The 17,004-nt window shown below is 40.9% G+C and overlaps 1 protein-coding gene across 1 annotated transcript in view; it reads left to right on the top strand.

Moving 5' to 3' along the window:
- The window catches only part of LOC109916369 (nuclear receptor subfamily 5 group A member 2-like), a 99,348-nt gene extending 82,633 nt beyond the window's left edge, over window positions 1–16,715 (top strand). The window contains exon 7 of the mRNA XM_048613808.1: window positions 13,841–16,715. Coding sequence (XP_048469765.1) covers window positions 13,841–14,088 — 248 coding nt within the window. The 3' untranslated portion in view covers window positions 14,089–16,715. The remainder of the gene's footprint in view (window positions 1–13,840) is intronic.
- Window positions 16,716–17,004: the final 289 nt, after the last annotated feature.

The following is a 17,004-nucleotide window of genomic DNA, read 5'->3' as shown; positions in this document are numbered from 1 at the left end:
ATTCCAAGCGGTCAATTATGATAGGGGACTGTCTGGTCAGTGGCTCAGACAGATGTTTCAGTGGATGACAGTGAGACATCAGAATGCTGTGTTGCCTCGCTGGCGCTAGGGTCAAGGATATCTCAGAGAGGATGCAGAATATTCTCAAAGGGGAGAGAGACCAGCAGGAGGTCATTGTACACATTGGAACTAATGACATACGAAGAGAAAAGACAAGATTCTGAGGAGACAATATAGGAAGTTAGGCAGGAATTTAAAAATTAGGTCCTCAAGGGTAGTAATATCTGGATTACTCCCAGTGCCACGAGCTAGTGAGGGTGGGAACAGGAAGATTGCACAGTTGAGTGCATGGTTGAGCAGCCGGTGCAGGGGAGAAGGATTCACATTTTTGGATCATTGGAATTTCTCCTGGGGTAGAAGTGACCCTGTATAAGATGGATTACACCTGAATTGAAAGGGGACTAATTAACTGGCGGGGAGATTTGCTAAAGCTGCTCGGGAGGATATAAACTAGTAAGGGGGAGGAGGTTTGGTGGTTGGGACCCAGGGAGACAGTGAGGAAAGACAGCTGTCTGAGACTGGTGCAGTTGGGAAAAGGAGCAAGTCAAACAGTCAGGGCAGGCAGGAACAAAGCAGAGAACGAGGTATGACTGATAAATTTAACTGCATTTATTTCAATGCACGAGGCCTAACCAGCGAGGCAGATGAACTGAGGTCTTGGCTGGGAACATGGGACTGGGATATCATAGCAATTACAGATGTGGCTCAGGGATGAACAGGATTGACAGCTTAATGTTCCACGGTTTGGATGCTTTGGAAAGATAGACAGGGAGGCAAGAGAGAAGGGGGAGTGATGTTTTTGATCAGGAATAACATTACAGCTGTACTTACAGAGGATATTCCTGGGAATATGTCCAGAGAAGTTATTTGGATGGAATTGAGAAAAAAGAAAGGGATGATCTCCTTATTGGGATTGTACTATAGACCCCCCCCCCCCCCCCCCCCCAATAGTCAGCGGGAAATTGAGAAACAATTTTGTAAGCAGATCTCAGTTATCTGTAAAAATAATAGGGTGGTTATGGTCGGGAATTTTAACTTTCCAAACATACACTGAGACTGCCATAGTGTTAAGGGCTTGGATGGAGAGGAAGTGATTGCTGGGCCTCTTGCTGAGATATTTGTATCATCGCTAGCCACAGGTGAGATGCCAGAAGGCTGGAGGTTGGCTGACATGATGCCACCATTTAAGAGAGGTAGTAAGGAAGAGCCAGGGAATTATAGACTGTGAGGCTGACATCAGTGGTTGGAGGGAATTCTGAGAGACAGGATTTACATATATTTAGAAAGATAAGGACTTATTAGGGATATTCAACATGGTTTTGTGTGTGGGAAATCATGTCTCACTAACTTAATGGAGTTTTTTTAAAGAAGTAACAAAGAGGATTGATGAGGGTAGAGTGGTGGCCGTTGGCTATATGGACTTCAGTAAGGCCATTTGACAAGGTTCCTAATGGTAGACTGGTTAGCAAGGTTAAATCACATGGAACATAGGGAGAACTAGCCATTTGGGTACAGAACTAACTCGAAGGTAGAAGACAGAGGGTGGTGGTGGAGGGTTGCTTTTCAGACTGGAGGCCTGTGACCAGCGGTGTGCCATAAGGATCGGTGCTGGGCCACTGCTTTTCATCATTTATAGAAGTGATTTGGATGTGACCATAGGAGGTATGGTCAGTAAGTTTGCAGATGACACCAAAATTGAAGGTGTAGTGGACAGCGAAGAAGATTACCTCAGAGTACAACGGGATCTTGATCAGATGGGCCAATGGGCCGAGAAGTGGCAGATGGAGTTTATTCTAGATAAATGTGAGATGCAGCATTTTGGAAAGGCAAATCAAGGCAGGACTTAGACACTTAATGGTAAGGTCCTGGGGAGTGTTGCTGAACAAAGAGACCTTGGAATGCAGGTTCATAGTTCTTTGAAAGTGGAGTCGCAGGTAGATAGGATAGTGAAGGTGGCATTTGGTATGCTTGCCTTTATTGGTCAGTACATTGAGTATAGAGGTTGGGATGTCATGTTGCGGCTGTACAGGACATTGGATAGGCCAGTATTGGAATACTGCATGCAGTTCTGGTCTCCCTGCTATAGGAAGGATGTTGTGAAACTTGAAAGTGTTCAGAAAAGATTTAAAAGGATGTTGCCAGAGTTGGAGGGTTTGAGATATAGGGAGAGGCTGAATAAGCTGGGGCTATTTTCCCAGGAGCGTTGGAGGCTGAAGGGTGACCATATAGATGTTTATAAAATCATGAGGGGCATGGATGAGTGAATAGACAAGGACTTTTCGCCAGGATGGAGGAATCCAAAACTAGAGGGCCTAAGTTTAATGTGAGAGGGAAGAGATATAAAAGGGACCTAAAAGCCAACTTTTTTATGCTGAAGGTGGTGTATGTATGGAATGAGCTGCCAGAAGAAGTGGTAGAGGCTGGTACAATCACATCATACAAAAGGCATCTGAATGAGTATATGAATAGGAAGGGTTTAGGGGGATATAGGGCAAATGCTGGCAAGTGGGACTAGATTTATTTAGGATAGGTGGTTGGCATGGACAAGTTGGATGGAAAGTTCTGTTTCTATGCTGTACATCTCTGTGACCTTATGTCTTGGCCTCTACAGCCTTCTGCGCCAATAGCTCCACAGATTAACAACCCTCTGTTTGAAGAAATTCCTCCTCATCTCCGTTCTAAATGGTCACCCCTTCACTCTGAGGCTGTGCCCTTGGGGTCTAATCTCTCCTAGTGGAAACATCTCCACCATGTTCACTCTATCTAGGCCTCTCAGTATTCTGTAAATTTCAATCAATCCCCCCTCAACCTTCTAAACTCCATCGAGTACAGACCCACAGTTCTCAACTGCTCCTCATATGACAAGCTTTATCCTGGAATCATTCTTGTAAACCTCCTCTAGACTCCTCCAACTTCAGAACATCCTTCCTTAGATACAGGGCCCAAAATGGCTCACAACGTTCCAAAAATGGTCTGACTAAACCCTTATACAGCCTGAACAGTACATCTCTGCTCTTGTATTCTTGCCCACTTGAAATGAATGCCAGCATTGCATTTGCCTTCCTACTTGCCAACTGAAACTGCATGCTAACCTTAAGTGAACCTTGAACTAGGACTCCAAAGTCCCTTTATGCTTCTGATTTCCAAAGCCTTTCCCCATTTAGAAAATAGTCCACGCTTTTACTCTTCCTACCAAAGTGCATAATCTCACACTTTGCCACATTGTATTCCGTCTACCACTTGTTTGCCCACTCTCCTAGCCTGTCCAAGTTCTTCTGCAGCCTCCCCACTTCCTCAACACTACATGTCCCGCCACCTATCTTTCTGTCATCTGCAAATTTAGCAACAATCCCATCAGTTCTTTCATCTCAATTGTTAATATATTACATGAATAGTTGTGGTCCCAATACAGATTGCTGTGGAATTCCACTAATCACCAGCTGCCATCCTGAAAAAGACCCTTTTATTCCTCACTTTCCTTCTTTTGCCAGTCAGCTAATCCTCTATCGATGCCAGTACCCTGCCCCTAACCCCAACGGGCTCTCATTGTATTTAGCACCTCTATAGCACCTTGTCAAAAGCTTTCTGGAAATCCAAATTGATCACATTGACTGGCTGTCTTTTTCTAACTTGCTTATTACCTCCTCAAAGAATTCTAACAGATATGTCAGGCATGATCTCCCCTTGATGAAGCCATGCTGTCTCAGTCCTATTTTACCACACATTTCCAAGTATTCTGCAATCTTGACCTTAATAACGGACTCTAAAATCTTACCATTGACTAAGGTCAGACTAACTAGCCCATAGTTTCCTGTCTTCTGCCTCCCTTTCTTCTTAAACAGGGGTGTTTCATTAGCCATTTCCAGCCTTGTGACACCCTCCCTGACTCCACTGATTCCTGAAAGATCACTACCAATGCCTCTAAAACCTCCTGAGCTATCTCCTAAAGAAATTTGGGGTGTATTCTATCTGGTCCAGGTTACTTATCTACCTTCAGACCTTTTAACTTCCCCAGCACCTTCTACTTAGTGATAACCAGTACACTCACATCTGTCCTCTGAGTCTCATGCAGCTCCAATATACTAATGGCGTGTTCCACCATGAAAACTGATGCAAAATACCTATTCAGTTCCTCCGTCATTTCTTTGCACCCCATTACTATTTCTCCAGCCTCATTTTCCAGTGGTCCAATGTCCACTCTTGTATCTCTCTTACCTTTAAGATATCTAAAAAAATAACTCATCTCTTATATTACTAGCTAGCTTACACTCATTTCATCTTTTCTATGCAACCCCCCCATTGCTTTTTTAGTTATTGTCTGCTGGCTTTTAAAGACTTCCCTATACTCTGGCTTCCCACTAATATTCATCACATTGTATGCTTTTTGTTTTGTTTTTATGCTACTCCTGACTTTCCTTGTCAGCCATGGTTGCTTCATCCTCCCCTTAGAATGTTTCTTCTTCCTTGAGATGGATTTCTGCTGTGTCTCCCGAATTACCCCCAGAAACTTGTATCATTGCTGTTCCACCGTCTTTCCTGCTAGGCTGCCTTTCCTAACAACTCTGGACAGCGCCTCCCTTGTGTCTTTGTAGTTATCTTTACTCAGCATTACATCTGATCCCAGCTTTTCCCTGTCAATCTGCAAGGTGAATCTATCTTATTATGATCACTGCCCCCTCGGGGTTCCTTCATCTTAAGCTCCCTAAAGAAGTCTGCCTCATTACACATCACCAAATCCAGAATTGCCTGTTCACTAGTGGGCTCTACCTCAAGCTGCTCCAATAAACATCTTGCAGACATTCCACAAATTCTTCTTTTTCTGATTTTCCCAGTCTACCTGCATATTGAAGCTTCCCATGATTATTATAATAGTGCCTTTCTTATATGCCTTTTCTATCTCCTGATTTATTTTCTTCCTCACATCCTGACACTGCTAGGAGGCCTGCATACTATTCCTGTCAGGGTTTTTCTTCCCTTTGCGGTTCCTCCACACAGATTCTATGCCTCTGACTCTATATCACTTATTGTTATCAATGTAATTTCATTTCTTCATGACAAGGCAACCCTGCCCCTATTGCCCATCAGCCTGTCCCTTTCATAGGACATGTATCCATGGATATTTAGTTCCCAGTCTTGATCCCTTTGCAGCAATGTCTCTGTGATACCCAAAACATTGTACCTGCTGATTTCAATCTGCACAATAAGTTCATTTCCCTTGTTTTGTAGACTACCTGCATTTAAGTACCTCACCCTCAGTCCTGCGTAGACTACTCCCCCTTCTCATAACTGTCTCCTTATCTAATGTGCCCGAAGTTAGATTCCTGACCCTTTCCATACTTCTCTCCTGTTACTTGTTCGGGAAACTTTTTAATAACCCCTGCTGAGCCCTCCCTGCACCTCCCGACCCCGACCTTAACTTTTTCCATAATTAGTTTAGAGCCCTTAACACAGCCCTTGTTATGCAAATCACCAGGTCTCTGTTCCCAGCATGGTTCAAGTCCACCCATCCCATCGGAACAGCTCCCATCTTCCCCAGTACTGGTGCCAATGTCCCATGAATTTGATCCTGTTTCTTCCACTCCAATCTTTGAGCCACGCATTTACTTCCTTAATCTTGTTGACTCTGTGCCAATTAGCTTGTGGCTCAGGTAGTAATCCAGAGATTTTTAACTTTTTGGTTCTACTTTTTAATTTTGCCCCTAGCTGCTCATATTCCCTCAGCAGCACCTCTTTCCTCCCTCAACCAACGTCATTGGTACCTACGTGGACCACGTGGGATCTTTCCCCTCCCACTCCATGTTCCTCTGCAGCCTGGATGAGATATCCTGAACCCAGGCAACAGGCAGATAATATAGTCTTCAGGACTCTTGATCCTGGCTACAGAGAACAGTGTCTACTCCCTTGACTATCTCCATTGACACCTACCTTTCTCTTTTCTCCCCCCTCTTGAATGGCTCACTGTACTACAATGAAATGGTCAGCTTGCCCACCCTCCATAAAGCCTCTCTCTCATCCACACAAGGAAGAAGAATCTCAAACCTGTTAGACAAGCTCAAGGGCTGAGGCTCCATCAGCACAACCTCCTGGATCTCACTGTCTGCCTTGCTCATAATCAAAGCTTCTTGTCCCTGACCACTTACCAAATTTGACATAGTTAATTTAAGGGTTGTGACTGCCTCCTGAAACACAGCAGCCAGTTGACTCTTCCCCCTCCCTGACGTGTTACAGTGTTCGAAGCACAGACTCGAGCTCATCAACTCAGAGCCAGACATCTTGAAGCACCCAACACTTGCTACAGATGTGGTCATTATCAACCACAATGGGGTCCACCAGCTCCCACATCATGCAGTTACAACACAATGCCTGCCTGGCATCTCAATTTTAATTACTTAGCTCTTAATTTGATTATTAAAAATTTCGTACTGGTCCTTTACTTTGTAGTCTACAAGTCTTCCCCCTATTTATCTTCAATCTAAAAGTAATGTATAATAGCTGATAGTTTAACTATCACCAACCAATGAATTTAAGGTTTACCTGTGATGCCACTTTCCTGTACTGGGCCCTGATCCTGGGCTTCAATTTATCCTATTTTTAAAAAAACCTTACAAACTATGAGCCAAAAAAGTAAGCTAAAAGCACCTCTTTCCCCTCTAGGCCAACTTGCCACATTGCCTCCAAATTCTCTAAACTTTATACTCACTCGGGCTGTGTCTCGCTCTGGATGTCATCTCACCTTCCTAATCATGCTCCATGTCAGTAATTTGCCCTCAATTCTGTGGGCTTCTAGCTTAGCTAACAGTCTTTTGTATAGGACCTTTTCAAGATCCTTCTGGAAGACTGTATAAACAACATCCATTGACTTACCTCAGTCCACCACCTTCATCACCTCCTCAAAAAGCTCTGCGGTTTGTCAGGCATAACTGACCTTCAGGAATCCATGCTGACTCTCCCTGATTAATTGATATTTTTGAGGTGATCAGTTACCCTATCCTTCATTATAGACTCCAGTAATTTCCTCACCACAGATGCTAGGCTAACTGTTCTGTAATTCACTGGTTTCCCTCTTTCACCCTTCTTAAAGAGCAGAGTGACATGAACAAATTTTCAGCGCAGGAAATTCCTGAATCCAGGGAACTCTGATAGGTTATAGTTAGGGCATCTGCTATGACAACAAATTGACATGTGATGCACCCATTTCCCACCTCTCACTCTTAAATGTTGTAGTGTGGCTTTGAGAACCCCAGACTTCGGATAGACCTTTTCCTCCTGGAGCTTGTGGATACACAACTGATTCCACCATATGCCCCCGGCTCTTCCCCTTGATCTTACTGCTCCCCTCGATCTTATTGTTCCCCTCAATCTTATTGTTCCCCTCGGTATCATCAGAGATTCATGTGTGACACCTGGACTGCAATCCCTACCTTCTAGGTGAGGGGGTTTGTTAACATGTGAGACTGTCTTCAGTCACTGACTTTGTGATTGTGACAGAGGTTCCAAGGTGAGCATCTCAGCAATCAGAATAGGGATCTGAGCATTGTGTCTCTACCTCTACTGATGCCACAGTGGTTGCAATATGTAGAACTGATGAGGACAGCAAGAGTAAAGATCTATAGTTGCAGAGAATGTGCACACGTCTGTTCTCATTGTGAGATTGGTAAGCTTCTGCTTTACATTTGAGCCACAGAAATGTTATTTCTTTCCACTACTTTCTTATTTTGACTATTTTCAACCGAGTGCTGGAAAGTGGTCTTGTTATTTGCAAGGAATGAAAAGACGTGAATTGACAACAGGCAATGGGAGGCCTTGAAACAGATGATTAACTGTTTGCAAGACTGCTTTGTACTGGAGTAATGTGGGTGGGGAGTCATTTTTGCATCTGGTTGCCATGTGGATGGTCTAAGCAACGATGAGAGCCATCTGAGGCAGCAATAACACTGCTGCTGGAATGCCGTTGGGGGCAGCATCACACGTTGCCTCATTCTAGTCAGAACAACCTGAAGAGACCAAATGCTCTGGACTTTATTCTTGCAAGTCCAAACCTTATTGTGTTGCAATGTTATGTGTTGAGCAACACAGCATGACCATTCTGGAGACTGTAACTGCTGTGTACTGAGGGCACCTCTGAGTCTGTTCACACACCCAGAAGGGATCTTCAGCATGCTGATAGATTGCCCAGTGATGCACTTGCTAGCCATATGGTTTCCACTGCATCCCTCCCAGTGATCAGGTTCCATGAGTATCATTGGCCACATTTTAAGTTGGTATCTCTTAGATCTAAGCAGCCAGTAAGTCTGCATCAAGAAGCAAGGAAATCAGGATTGCTGCAGGCTAAAAGCACCATTGTAGTTGGCCATGAATCTTCTGCACACCACCAAAAAGATCTCTATATGGTTTAAAACCAGCTGCACTTTGATGGAATGGAAGTCCTCGCAGTTATGAAAATTCAGGAGTGATATGGTGATATTTTAATTCCCACATGTTTGCAGTTGGTGGTACCCTGCCCCTGAGAGAAGCTAGCCAGAACTTCAAATCCACAAGCCTGCTCATTCTGACTGATGTCATCACAGGAGAAGTTGACACAATTGTCTGCCTTGAGAAACAAGCCGTCAGTCCAAATTTGTTAAAATAACCATGGCACCTGCTGTGCACAAAACCTTGCATAAAAGCAGGCCAGAAAGTAGCTGTGTGGTGTCAGTACTTGTTGGCATTTTTCATAGTCTTTAGCATCCTCAATTCCTGCTTTCGCTTTTACTGGTGAATTCCAGGAAACTCATGGATCCCCAGTTACATTGCAAAAGCCATGTCGATTTCACTGTCATTGACCTGTTAATGTATTAAAATTGACAATCTATTTCTCCTGAAAAGGTTCCTCGTGCAAATTGCTGCACTAAATGTGGAAGCTTATGGACTGGAGTGGGTTACCAGAATGCAGTCAGTTTCCCCAGACCTGCTCCCAAACCCATATGTTCTTGGATGTAAGAATTCAGCCCATGTTGTTGCTTATTTCTGTTTCCTGTGACAAACCCAATGTTTAGGTTAATATTAATATTATGAAGCATCCTCTCAAAAAGAAACTATTATTGAAATACAACTAAGAAAATATATCTTCAAATGACGTGTACGGCTTCTTCCAAACACAGTGAAATTAAAGACTTCACACAGAAAAATTTAATTTACACAAACACGTTTTTGATCACAAAAAAATTTGAAGGTGGGCTCTTTTCTCCCATTCAGGGTCATTTTCACCAGATTTTAACGTTTTTTTTATCTGAAAGCATTGTGTTGAGGTGTTTTGTATTTTCCATAGAATCAGCTGCAGAGGCAGGTTTTTTATGATGCTTGCAAGACATAATTACCTTCAACAGTGCACAGTTTTCACAATCAGCCTACCACAGCATTCACAAAGCAAAATATTTACAAAAGCGTGTGACATTTGTTGTCCATATTGATTTTTCTCCTAAGCAGGTAAGGAGATTTAATTAAAATTAGAATTTTACAAAAAGCAATATTTATGAAGAAGGTACATGTTGGCTTTGTTCTAAAGAAGCATTTAAAAGAGCCTTGACGAATTGACCTATCGTTCTATTTCCTGCCTTTCAATCGGGATGATCCTTTGCTGGAAAAGGCTTTTATAACACATTCTCTTAAGCGATTGCAAGTTAGCAGCAGCCTCTTGTGAACAAAGACCGCTCCAAATAATGCGAACAGCTAAAGAGAGAGAAATATTCCGAAGAATGTTGACAATTGTGAGGATGAGCTTTATATGACAGAGGAATCATTGCAATGACTTGCTTTGAGTTCATGCAATTTAGAAGCTTCTGTGAATTAATGTTTATTGTTACCATGGGAAGAATATTTGAATTTAAAATATAAAGGTCTTATTTGCAATTATTGTTTTAACAGAATGGAATTAATTCACTGAGGTTATGTGATTTTGACCAACACAAGGGCTCCCAAACTCTAAGGCTTTTGACTTTAGTTCTACTACAAACTTGAATGTTGAAAATTTGGATAGTTACTGAAACAAGCACAGGAATTGAGATGTCTGTATTAATGCCTGTTTGTTGCATGAATGCAGGTAGCATGCCATCTTTGTGCTGTCTGCTTATGTACATGTTTTCTGCTTGTGACCAGTGATAAATGCATAAATAGTCCTAAATCGCTAACATTACTTAAAGCCAGCCTGCACCTCTCAAAGCAGAAGTGCATTGTGGCTGGAGTAGATGCTGAGAGTCTTTTGAGAGCAAAATCTGAGGTTGAATGTGAAAGAGACTAGGCACCCATACTTTTTCTTGATGGTGCACTACATGGTAGAAGAGATGGAAAGGAGGAAAGGCTTCCTTTTCCTGCAGGGAACAGAAGGCCCTCCAGATACACAGTTTCCTGACAGTGTGAGGAGTTAACTATGGAAATCAATGCCTTAATTTTAATGCCAAGTACCTGAATGCAGTGCTGTCGGAAACACACAGACCGCATACAGGTGATCAAGATCAGTGAATGTGTCTTCAAATCCCATATGATAGTAACTGCATCTCTAGTCTCAGATACTACTAAATGCATTGGGAGACCTGCCAGGCACTCTGTGGTCAACATCAATGAACATGGGGGACACCAAGGCTCTCCATTCTGGAACAGGTCCTCAAATCTATTCTCAGACGAGCAGACTCACTCATATTTTACATCACAACATAAATGATTTTCACCAAAGATATAAGTTCTGCAGTGGGGTGAAGTGGTGAAGTTCAAACTGTTCCCATCTTGTACATGGATATCAATATTCAAAATGGTTTACAGGGTGTCACAAAACCATAGCACTGTATTCTTCAAAAAAATGACTAGGATTGATGAGGTGTTTGCTGTGGGAGTGAGGGATGAATGGGAGAAGCTAAGAGAGTGGAGCAGTAGCTCCATGAATCAGGAGCCTGTTTGCCTCTTTCAGGACAATATCACTCTTCCTCATCTCTGTCGATCTGCCCTTGCTGTTTCCTATTAGCCAGACTGTGGCCACCGATGCTGAGCAGTATGGTCTGTGGCTGGACTTATTCAGCCTAGTGTTACTTGAGACTATCCTGCAAAGGATCTCCACACTTCTCAACTGAAAATAAGCAGCCTTCCAATAGCCACGCTGCAGAGAATTCAACAAGAGTTCTCGGACAAGTAAAGGCACATTGAGGACAAAGGCACGGAAGAGAATACACAAGTGCCACTTATTTGCAATGTGGTGGTGTTATAGGATTCATTTTGATTATTTATTTTTGTAGTGGCCTTTACATTGCAGCCAAAGGGCATCCCCTTCAGAATGCCCTAAAGCCCATTTACATGATTGACCCTGGCACCCAGAAGGTAACATACCAACATGAAGGCACATTTCCAACCGCTAAGGTGCCTGTCTACACCTGGCACTAACAATCCCGTACCACTACTGTCCTTCCACAAATCTTCCCTGTCCCCCCTCCCCGAGCAGCTTGACAACCCACAATGCCGTTGCCTTAGGTGTGGCTGGCCTCCACAGAGGAACTGTCTCTCTCACCGTTTTCTAAAGTCAAAAAATGGTTTGTAAATGAAGTGTTCCCGGGGAATTCTCTCATAACCTGCCTTGGATCCCAGTCTTGTAATTTAAAATCAACCATTACCTCTCTAACTGCACTTCCTTAAACTGCACAGTGACCGTGTCCTGACACAAGCTATCCGTGACCCTCTCAGTTTTGGGAATGCACTGAAGTGTCACAACTGCTGCTCACACACCCAACACCTAGAGCTCAAACTGTATCAGCCAGGGGCCCCTCCTGCACACACAGTCATTCAGACTGTCAGGATTCCCTACATAGTCCAGGATGCGCAAACCACGGGCCAGAGCTCCCAGGCATATTATAACTAAATAGAACATGGATGCTTATTTAAACAAAAGATTTTCTAGTCTATACTTATGTTCTGACTCCCATTCAGGTCCTCTACATGTCTCTTCACTTCTCTGTGAAAGTCCTCACCTCACCCTCTCCTCTCAGTGACACTGACTGCCCATCACTGGGTCCTCACCACACCCCCTCCTCTCAGTGACATTGACTGCCCATCACTGGGTCCTCACCTTGCCTGCTCCTCTCTAATATATATAGAAAGCAGCAAAATAGAATTGTAGCAAAATCTCAGCAAAATCTAACCTGTAAGGTAGATCATGATCTCTTTAAATAATGCTGCTCAGGGAGCTCTTTTATCCTTCTTAAAGTGTTCAGTCATAGAAGCATAAGAAGAGACACAGGCTGGAGCTATGAGCTCCAAAGCAATATTATTGTTGAAGCAATGTCGTTTGATTTTTGACATTATGAGCTTCTTACTCTGCTTCCTTCCAACAGGTGTTACCTGTGCACCAACACTTTCTGTTTCATAGCATCTGCTGTTCTTTGTTTTTTTTTTCAATAACAGGACCGTGTGAGAAGGAAATATTGGCCTGAAGCATGACAAGGCAACCATTGTAGGCTCACATTGAGAAAGGGGGAGGGGTCCACACTTGACTGCTGGTGAGATCTCCCCCAGCTGGACTTGTTCAGGTTGCTGGTCATCCATGGAGGGGGCTCCCCTTAATGATCATGTCCAGACAGATGTGGAATTATAAACATTAAAAACACTCTGACCTTTGCAACCTCTACCTCTCCATTATGAATCAACTCCAACTGTCGCTGGTGGGCTGCTGCTGGGACATTTTCTTGGGAGCTCCTGCCATTAATCGGCCTGGCCCTTTAAAACCTGTGTCAACATGATTTGATCTGGCCCTGACTTTCGATTCCTAACCATGCACTGAAAGTCCAGTCCCATGTTCCAACATGGCTGTAGCTTTGATTTGTCAAGTTTTACCATTACCCAGCTGTTCTTGTGTACATTGTCCCCTATCAATGAAACCTAAGATCCTGTACTTTTACAAAATGTGTAATTATAAAGATTTGTTTGTGTGAATCCTTAAATCTCTCTTTCTCAAAATTTAACCATTTAGTAAATATATTTTCTTTTTGTTCATCCTCTCAAACCTTACCAACTTAAATTTCTGTGCAGTAAATGCCATCTGTATCAATAAAAAACGTATCAGATTAAAAAGTGCTACTGCAAAAACTGGAACAAAAATACAATGTTTCTTCCCCTGTAAGAATGCTATTCCCCATAGCTTCACGTCTAAATTTTCTTGAATAATGCTTCTCTGCACAGGCAGCATAAACATATGAAACAATTGTGCTTTGTATCACAGATTTTAAAGGGTAGAAGGTGAACCCTTATATGGGGGAATCGTTCAATCTAATGATGTCTCTGACAGTTAAATTAAAGTTACAAATTATCAATGGCCCATTCTGGTCCAACTCATCTTGTATATCTCAAAACGTTAGCTTAAATACAACCACTACGTTCATTTCTAAGTATCAATAGTTTTAACTGTATTTGACTTTGGGTTTGGCCTGAGTGTGGAAACTGGGAGTGCTTTCCTCTCGGGTGAAGCCCAGCAGGAAGAATATTGGGAAAATGAACTTAATGTGCAATATTTATATACAACAGACTCTGTTGCATTGAACTTCAAAGACCTGGGTCTCCAATACGGTGAACTCTACAAAATAATAGTATCATTAATGTAGAGAAATTGAATGTTGTTAAAATGTAATGGATTTGGATCATTTTGCTAACTGAGAAACATGATAAGTAGATTAGCAATGTTACCTTTCAAAAAAATTTAACACGTATACGTCTGAACTCAAATAACCATGTTACTAAACTCGTGCTAAATCCTTTCTGTCCCTAACAGATGTCAAGGTTTTAGAGAACAGACATCTGATTGAAAGCGTTCAAGAACAGGTCCATGCTGCCCTCTTGGACTACACCATGTGCAACTACCCACAGCATGGGGACAAATTTGGACAGCTGTTGCTGAGGTTACCTGAAATCCGTGCAATAAGTATGCAGGCAGAGGAATACCTGTACTACAAACACTTAAGTGGAGAGGTGCCATGTAACAACTTACTGATTGAGATGCTTCATGCCAAGAGAGCTTAAGGCCTTGATCTATGAACTACATAACAGCCACAATTTTCCAAAGGAAGGTTGTTGATTCCTATATAAATATATAAATACATATTATATTCCTTTATATTACAGAAATAATGTAATTAGAAAATAACAAATGATTTTTAAATATACAGAAGCTATGTAATCTTGGAATACATGCATAAATAGTATGTACAAAGTTTTTCAGATAAGAACTTTTTTCTTCCCCTTTCATGGTAAGAATTTTGACTTTATCTTAAAACAGGTTGTTTCTTTATAACCACAGCGCAGTCATTACTAGAGTCATTAGTAGTCGTTAGTATTTACTGCATCAATGAAACTGCAAACCAGCAAAAGAATGGCATCTGCATTTTAGAAAAACTGTACAACATGGCAACTTTTTGAACTGAGGTTACATGAAGCATATCCATTGGTAATGACTTAATGTAAGGGACTACAATTTCCATTTGTTTCTCTTGAAACAATAATGCACATTATTAAACAACACCTTCTTAAAAACTTCAAATTATAGTAAAAATGAATGTAAAATAATATGCAAAATTAAAGTCAGCACAGTGATATTTTTTGAGCCCTCAGCAACTGAAAGCTGAGAATATCAGGCTAAGAACCATTGTGTCTTGAAGATAAATCATTTGAGTTTGCTTTATACACTTCTGCAAGAAAACTGTGCACACTTGTACTTTAATATTTGAAAGCTGAATGCACTTGTATTTTTTTCAAAGAGTTGCAAACAGTTGAGAGTAATGTATTTGTTATTTTTATGTTTCAAGTGTGTTTTTCTGAGGGATATAGTAAATTGTGGAAGATGAGAAAATTACAGTTAAAAAACGTTTTACGGGAATTAATATTTAATTAGTACACAAATGCTAATATTGTCAATTTTTAACATATTCTTTGCATAATAGCTATACTGTATTTACAGTATTCTTGTATTGTGTTTTCTTGCATGTTTTCCCTCTTTTCCTTCTAGTGAAATAAAACTGATCAGATTTGTACACCAGAGGTGTTCCTATTTATAACTCCTTAAGTGCCAAATAAAAACTTTAAGTTATCCAACCCAACAGATAAAGGAGGTTTTGTTCCCTTTACAATGTCATAATGTTAACATAGCTACAGCTGTTTTGTGGGAGTCACCAATATCGCTGTCTATTAGAATGATAATTCATACAGGTGAAAAATTAAAATGGCACACACATGCGAACAAATTGGCTATGGTGCACAGACTCTGTAGTTGCTTGAAAATTTATGCTAAGGTTGTAGACAGTGTTCCCTCCCAGTGAATAATGTATATATATCAACTGGTGTTTTTTTTTTAAATCTATCATTTATTAACAAAAATACAAATCTTTTGTGACACAAAATTTATTATTCCATATAATGTCATCAGAAAACAACTGTTTCTTTTCCAATCACTTTTATTTAACATGGCAGCACTAGCAAACAGGTGGATCGGTGTCTGATTTCAGCTCGGGAACATATTAAATTTTTTAGTCATTATAACTAATGAAGGTTGAAACTTTTGTATTCCATCGTGATTAGACCAGCAATCTATAAAATATTTTGCTGTTTTTTTTAATTCCTCAAGGGAATCATAAAAGCACTGTCTGGAAAGTTGGGCAACAATATATTAATTTGTCCCCTACACTTATAATCAGCTACAAAACAATTTTTTTTTTACAAATAGAAATTTGTAAATCTATAATATGAAAGAATTGGGGGTAAAAGGGGTAGCTATTTTATTTAGTTCTGTTGAGAAAATTTGCTGAGGCTGTACTGCAATTGGGATTTTTGCCTACACAAAGCAGACTGCGTATTGTGCCTTTCCTTCAATGTGTCCTCGATATTTTACCAATAGCTGCAACTGCTATTCTATCAATTGTGCAAAAGACAGCAATGAGCTTTTGTCTCACAAACTGAATGGAAGATGTTCTCCAGTCATTGTTCAACTGTGAACTTGTGTTTTAAGTTTATTTTTTAATTTTGCAATTATTTTAAATTAATTAATTTCAACTTTTTTATGTGGTCTGCATGCATTTCATTGATACATATAAAATTGTGGTCATTAGACAAAAGTAACAGAAGTGCCAGTGGATGACGCATGTTCATACCTTCATTATAGAATTTTATTCAAGCAAGTTGACCATTGTGAAAGAGGAAGTTACATAGGAGAGTGACATAGAATTTCTTGCTGAATTATTATAGTTTTATTTACTCCTGTATACTTCACATTATGTATGTGTCAACTGGAACATTAAGAAGTGGCGAATGTTTGGTAAACTTTGATATTTCATTCAGGGAAAACAATTTGCTAGATTAAATGAAACAGCAAACAGTTACAGAATGTGAAAGGAAGGACCATTTCAAAGTAGATAGTAAAAGGTTCTCATCCTGATTGTTTCTCAGTTTGCTGATTTTTAAATTTCATAGTATATTTATTGTCATTTATTTTTATTCACTTTTTCACAAATGACTTAATGGTTAAATAAATCACATCACCACAATCACAAAATCCTCACAATGTGGATTCTTTTTACATTATGTCTCACTAAATTTGTTGAGACATCCTGATCTATTATTTTATTATAGATGTTTAGATGCCTGCTCTGTCATAGATCAAGAGATAACAAGGTGTAGGCTGGATGAACACAGCAGGCCAAGCAGCATCAGAGGAGCAGGAAGGCTGACGTTTCGGGCCTAGATCCTGCTCCTCTGATGCTGCTGAGCCTGCTGTGTTCATCCAGCTCTACACCTTGTTATCTCAGATTTTCCAGCATCTGCAGTTCCTACTATCTCTGTAATAGATCAATTTCATTTCTATTTCTGCAGAGTATATTGCCATGAAAAGTAAATATGTAGCTTTAGGATTTTTGCTGTGTTGAAACCAATTATAATGGTCAAATTATT

The sequence above is a fragment of the Rhincodon typus genome, chromosome 28, assembly GCF_021869965.1.
Source record: "Rhincodon typus isolate 14 chromosome 28, sRhiTyp1.1, whole genome shotgun sequence".
NCBI classification, from domain to species: domain Eukaryota; kingdom Metazoa; phylum Chordata; class Chondrichthyes; order Orectolobiformes; family Rhincodontidae; genus Rhincodon; species Rhincodon typus.
This window is presented reverse-complemented; position numbering and strand designations above follow the sequence as displayed.